The sequence below is a fragment of the Lipotes vexillifer genome, unplaced genomic scaffold (genome assembly GCF_000442215.2).
Source record: "Lipotes vexillifer unplaced genomic scaffold, Lipotes_vexillifer_v1.1 scaffold63, whole genome shotgun sequence".
Taxonomy (NCBI): Eukaryota; Metazoa; Chordata; class Mammalia; order Artiodactyla; family Lipotidae; genus Lipotes; species Lipotes vexillifer.
Window position 1 is genome coordinate 2,262,578 of NW_006784492.1, and position 6,872 is coordinate 2,269,449.

Consider the following 6,872-nt stretch of genomic DNA (forward strand, 5'->3'; position numbering starts at 1 on the left):
CCCCCCCCCCACTGGCAGCACCTCGTTCCCTCTCCTGCCTTCTCGGCAGGCTGCACACTGGGGGGGGGGGGGTGGTTTTTGAACTGTCAGCCCCCAGTTTCTCTCGGGAAAACGGTCCCCAACTTTCACTCCCACCCACGGCTCGCACGTTGCAAGGGGGTCCTCCCCCAGGGGCCGGCCGTCGGGCATGGCTCTACCTCCTCCGAGCTAAGGTCAGAGGTCCCAGAGGAAAGCTTCCAAAGGCCCCAGAGCAACGTGTTCTCTGGGGAGGGGTGTTTCTGAGCAAGGGCTGGGGAGCCACAAGGCCAGAGTCTGAACCCCAGCTCTGCCACCAACTGGCTGTAGGGGCCCAAGCAGATCACTTCTGAGCCACACCTCAGAGCCACGGAGCACTCAGCCCAGAGCCCGGCATGGGTGGAGCAGTGAGCGAGCCCCCGGCAGTCAACCCTCGAGCACCCTCAGCCTGCGGAGGACGGAGACCACAGGGCAGTGGCCCGGAGCGGTGAGGCAGGTCACTCGCGAAGAGAGGGCACCGTTTCGGAGCACCGTGTGAGGGCCCAAACACCCCATGAGCCGCGCGCCTCCGAGCACTGCAAGGAAGGGCGCACCGAAACGTGGGCATCGCTCTGCCCAGCTCTGTGGGACCTGGCGTCCTGCTCCTAGCCCACCGCCGCCACGGGCGGTGCTGCTGGTCTCCACCCCAGACGGGAAGGGGCCACGGCCGCCCACTGACCTTACGAGGCTCCCAGCAGGGTCGAGGTAGTGTTGAGAGCCCGGCGGCTGGCCCAGAAAGCCCGATGACCTGCTCGCACGGGCGGCAGGCTCAGGGATGTGAGCAGGTGAGTGTGGCAGACACATGGAGACGAGGGGCCAAAGCCACGGGCGCTCAGGCTCGAGGGGCAGCAAGGCTGGGGCTCCCCTCCGCCTAGAAGGGGTGCGGCGCTAACTTTCCAGCCCTTGACTAAATTACCATAACTGTACCATCTTCCTTATTTAACTGAGACTAGTAAGTGGATTTTAGAATATTCAAACAGCATGATACTCAGATTTTACCATCCTTCAGGGTGAGAACTCCAACTTTAAACCATACTGCCGTGAACGTAAGTAACAATTTTACATGACTTTTATTTAATAAAACCACATATTTACAATTGAAAAAGTCCTAGTTTGATACACTTTACTAAATAAAATTAAAGGTTAACTGTACAAGCAATTAAAACATATGTAGAGCAAGTGTTATCAGGGGTTTTCTACCAGCAAACTATTTAAAATAGTCAAAAACTGAGCAGTTAAAAAGTACCCTTTAAAGTGAACGTTTTTCCAGATGGGATTTCAATGACTGGTGGGGACACAGCATCCGACTCTGAAGTGCCAGCTGCACAGAGGTCCCGAACCTGAACTCTCACATCCTGAAAATCAACGGCACGGGAAGTGGAGAGGGCAGGCTTCCAGGGGCTGCACTTCCATTTCTGCTTCCAGTTTTCCTAAACGAGAATGTCAAGCAGAGAAGCGCAGCCCTGTGCTGTCCGGCAGCCCTCTGCCGAAAGGTGCGAAGTGACCCTGGACTTGGACTTAGAACTTCCCGGCCTCTGAAGTGGACGCATCAAACCAGCAAGAGCTTGTGTGGCCCCTGGACAGGTCAGGAAAACCTCCTTTGAACTAAAGATGTGCAAGTATTCCAGATTGGCCTGGAATCCTGTTTAAAAATGTAATGCATATATGGTGCTATCCAAAGAGATTTACGTCAAACTGTCTAACAATCATGTTGAGGGCTGGGGTCTGACTACTCATGAAATTGCACAAACGCATTCTCAATAACTTGCCCACGCCCCTTGCTGCATCGCTTTCTGTCACCACTTAAGGAACATCTTTACGTACAGTAAGAAAATATATACATCTTTCAAGAACAGAAAGCCCATGTCATGGAACAAAACCAAGTACATCCGTGAGGAACGGCGTGACAGGGCTCGCGGCCCATTTCCCAGGCCGGGCTCAGCCTGGGTTATACTCGGCCGCATGAAGTCAGGGAACGGCTGTGTCTGGAAGGCTGCCGAGAGCTGGGTGGAGACAGAACACCTCCTCCAAGAGGTCAGGCAAGTCAGCGTTTAAAGGCTGAGGCAGACAGTGTACGCAAGATGCTCTGCAACCTCCCTGGAGAGTTCAGCCAGGAACACAAGGGAAAAAATGACACACGGAACAGAGCTGGGACGGCGGGCATGAGGATGGCCACTGGCTCGGCACCTTGCTTTGTACCTGAAGTGTCATCGGCGGATATGGCAGATATAGAAAACCTATAAAAATAATGCCGTAGTTAGGCTCTACCCCAACCCGTGTCTCCCTGCCGCACGCTATGCTCTCAGAGCCGAGGGCGCTCCTGACATCAGGAACCAGGTCAGCTGGGGGCACTCCAGCTGAGGGGGTGAGACAGATGGCTGAGAAGGGCTGCAGGGCAGCAGGTGCCCTTGAACCTGGCCTACTGAGCGCGCCAGAGACCAACATGCCAACGCGTTAGCATGGAACCGGTTTCCAAGGAGACTGGCCTGTCCTTTGGACCCTTCTGTGCCAAAACTCTTCATGTCTTTGAATTTGGGTAACCAAAGTTCTCAATACAAAGTTCTCCAAATTAGTCAAGGAAAAGCTAGAACAAAAAAGTTGCTAACGAACTTGGGGAAAACCAGCTATGCGGGGGAAAGGCTGCCAGCACGGATACTGAGAATCCTGACAAGACATGCGGGCTGCTGGATCCTCAGTCCTTACAACCGTCCGTCTGTAAGTCAAATGCGTGAGGCAGGATCACCGCACGCAGGACTGCGCCTGCCGTTTAGGGGACGAGGGGAGTGCGCTGGCAGAGCAAGGGAGCAGCCCCCGACCCCGCCGTGCTGCAGCGGCCTCCATAGGAGCCAGGAGGGTGCACGAGGGGGCGGCTCTGAACACCCTCTTGCCTCCCCTCCGGCTCGGAGGGGCCGCCGCCGTCCGTTTCCCACCAGCGTGAAGCCCGTCTCAACTGTCACAGCGTCTCCGTGCGCACCTCCTCCTGCTTGGACTCGTCGCCACCGCTGGACAAATGTGGGCGCAGCCTCTGGGACAGCAGGGCTCCCACTGCAACCTAAGCATGCACTGTCAGCCCTCCTGCTGGAATTCTGTCAAGGCAACGTGGTAGAAGGTCAACCTGAAGGTCAGATCGTGTCCCGGGGAGCCCATGCGCACTCGTCAGCGGCTGTCCTGTGAGAACCCATTTTCCTGTAATGTTATCTTTGGTAGTTGGGCTTTAGAAACATGACCTGCGGCCCTCGAAAGATTATCTCGGTAACTAAATCAGTAACCCCTTTCTGAGGAAAATATATAAATATGAGCCAATAACATCTCTGAGGTCTCCCAAATAACACTTCTCATGCACCCTGGCTACGAAAAATTGTAATGTACTTTCCAGCAGCTGACATAAAAGCATTACAATTTAATTAACTTTTGCTGAAATGAGGGGAGGGGATTAGCCACTGCCCTATTTTTAAACCATGCAGAATATGCAGTGGTTGGCCATGGCCATCATTCCACCGAGCTTCTTAAGGCTTAGCCTTGGTTTAATTCTTTTAAAAGTTTTTTTGCTTGTTTTGTTTTTGTTTAAGGCCAACTCCAGCATTAGGAATCAAACGTGAAAACAGCCCCTGTTCTTCAGAGCTGCCAGAGTGTCCGCCTGAAACAACACAGGTGCCACTTGGAGAGCTTCTTGAGGGCCGAGCGCAAGTCCACCTGCCGCCTCAGTGCCTGAGAGATGGGCTCCCTTTCTCCATTTCCCGGCTGTCCTTCTGCAAGGCGGTCAGTACCTGGGAATCACAGGAAGACATCGCTGGGTGATCTGCAACACACACTGAACACAGGTCCTGACAGCCTCCTGTCACCTGCCACTTCTGCCTCCCCACCTGCCACCTCTCTGGTCCGTCTGCCACGCCTGCATCCAGACCCACCCTTCAGCATGGAAATCCGACCCCGCCACCGCCGCCGGGCTAACGTCTACGACCACTTCCCACCAGCCAGTAGGTCCCAGTGTCAAGCCAGGGCTACAGGGCTCTGTTCCTTCCACAGTCTGGCTCCAGCCCCCACACGCCCCACTCTAGAGTGCCAACGCCCTCTGGGGCCTTCACATGCAGCTGCCCCCACTGCCCTGCCCCTCTCTCTCCACCAGCAAATGATGCATCCTTCTAAGGCCTAAGAGACATCAGTTCCTCGCACGCCTTCCTGGGAGTTCCCAAGGCAACTGAGCTCCTTCGACTGGGTGCTCAGCTCTTAGTTAACACCTTTGTTTTTAAAAACATTACATTCCACTCTGATTGCTTTATAACAGCCGTGACATAACAACAGGCCCCATTTATCGCATGCGCACTCCAGCCAAGCAGGGCCCTCACCAGGCACCTCCAGCATAGCAGCTGTTTAATCCACACAACACTGTACGTCACCTGAACAACAGACACTCATACAAGTGACCTGCTAAAAGCCAAACAGCTCATATGGACTCAAACCCAGATCCGCCTGATTTCAAAACCAAGGGACTCTCTGCAGCACCTGTGCTAAACTACTTGGGCCAGGCACTATGCCACTTTAATTGACTTACAAAGTACAGGTAAAGCAGAAACATTTTATGTGGGTTTCAAATAAATTGCGCACAAGGGCTAAGGGTAGAGAAAAGTCCCTCTTTCTACCTCTAAGTAAATGACACTTTCAACTAAACATAAACATTTAACTGTTTTGTAAAGCTCACCAGGATCTTAACCTTAAGCACAGTGTTTAAGAGAAACGCACATAAAGCACAGTTCCCATGCGACCTGGAACTAAATAAACTCACTGGTGCCTACCATCAGGCTAACTCCTATTACTGTCCCACCGTTAGAGAATGTCCTACTATTTAATAACCTTTGACCTGGTTTTAACCAATAATTTTCACCTAAAATGCAAGGAGCAAAATGGCAGATCTGGATTTAGTCCTCTCTTCGCGTGTCTCTGTGGGTATGTGGGCGAGGGTGGGGACAGAGGGAAGGACCAGTGAAATACTGGGGCGGCCAGAAAGTTCCTTCGGGTTTTTCCGTAGTCTTACGGAAAAATACTAATACTAATTAAGGATTTCAAGATGTAGCCCCATAGTTTCATTCTGCGTTAATCAGAGAAAGGCTCTTCCCTCTCGCCAGATCCCTGATAATTTTATAGCCAGTCCCGCTCACACATGAGCTGAGTTGTTTTAATGGCTTTGCTGAGATACAGTTCACATACCACACAATTCACCCATTTAAAGTGCACAATTCAGTGGCTCTGAGTATATTCGTAGACATGTGCAACCCTCGCCACAGTCAATTTTAGAACATTTTCATCACCCCATCCTCCAGCTATCACAGCCCTGCCCCCCACCTCGCCCATTCCCTTGGCAACCACTAATCTACCTCCTGTCTCTACAGATTTCCCTTTCTGAAATTGCATGTGAGTGCAAGCACATAGTATGTGGTCTTTAGTGTCTGGCTTTTTCACTTAACACAATGTTTTGAAGGTGCATCCATGTTGTAGCATGAGTCAGCACTGCATTCCTTTCTACAAACTGAACATTTATTTCAGAAATGCAACTCGTGTCACACTAAGCACAAAACAGTGGCCACCCCGCCCTGTAAAAGCAGGGGAGCATTTCACAGTACCACCCAAGGGCCCACTATAGCAGCTGTGCTCCTTCCCAAAAGACCCAGATAGGAAGGAAGACCACCAGCCAGAGAGCATCATGTAACGGGACAGGGAGATGAGGAAGGACCAGCCGCGAGGCAGACCAAAGGGCCCAGGTGAGAGGGGAACCTCTCTCTGGTTAATAAGTAAACAGGAACTGAACTGTACACTTTTAAAAAGGTGAATTTTATGGTATGTAAATTAATAAAGCTGTTATAAAAATAAAGAGGCTGCTAACTAAGGTCAAAGGGAGAGAGTCTAATCACCTATGAAGTAATCTGGCCAAACATAAAAACTGACTGAGCCTTCAGATCTGTCAATTTGCAGGAAATACAGAGTAGAAGGACCACGTTAAACACCACCACAGGGGACTTCCCTGGTGGTCCAGCAGTTAAGACTCTGCGCTTTCACCGCGGGGGGCGCAGGTTCAATCCCTGATCAGGGGAACTAAGATCCCGCGTGCTGTGTGGCAGGCATGAATGAATGAATAAATTTTAAAAACACCACAGGGATAGAACCAGCAAAATCCAGATAGTGGGAACTGCTATTGGACAAATGACCTCGTTTCCTCAATAAATAAAGGGGAAGGGAGAAGCGGAAAGGTGGGTAGTCTATACACTAAAAAAAAAGACTTAAAAGACCTTTCAACCAACTGCAATGTGCAGACCTTATTTGGATCTTGATTTAAGCAAACTATAAAGCTACCGCTGACATCTGAAAACAGAAATCTGAAACTGACCGGATATTTGACAGGCACATGGGGGTTCGTTATTCTATTTTATTCTATTTTTGAATGTACTTTAAATCTTCTACTAATAAAAAAGATTAATCAGGAACAAGCATCGTATGGCACACTTGAGCAAGTGCAAGCCTCCCCTAGGACCTGATGCTCAGGCAAACTGAGCATACACAGGGTCAGGAAGCAAGGTTTTATTTTTTCCCTTTCAGAATGATCAAGACTAGAACCAGACAACAACAGCCAATCCCACCGGGGACAAAACCTAAGAGGGGTGTCCAGAGGAGAAGAGAGGAACCTAGAAGAAGCAGGCCCAGGGTGGACGTGCTCCCGCGCTATCAGCTCAGCTGCTCTGCTCCGCTCACAGCTGCTAGAGTGCCAGAGCCGGAGCAACATATCCCCACATCCAGGGAAGCCCTCCTCCCGCCCTCCCCCCTCCCCC

At 51.3% G+C, this 6,872-nt stretch overlaps 1 protein-coding gene across 1 annotated transcript in view; it reads right to left on the bottom strand.

The window, feature by feature from the left end:
* Positions 1 to 3,755: 3,755 nt before the first annotated feature.
* The window catches only part of TBC1D14 (TBC1 domain family member 14), a 102,123-nt gene continuing 99,006 nt past the window's right edge, over positions 3,756 to 6,872 (bottom strand). Inside the window, exon 14 of the mRNA XM_007456872.1 lies at positions 3,756 to 3,821. Coding sequence (XP_007456934.1) covers positions 3,756 to 3,821 — 66 coding nt within the window. The remainder of the gene's footprint in view (positions 3,822 to 6,872) is intronic.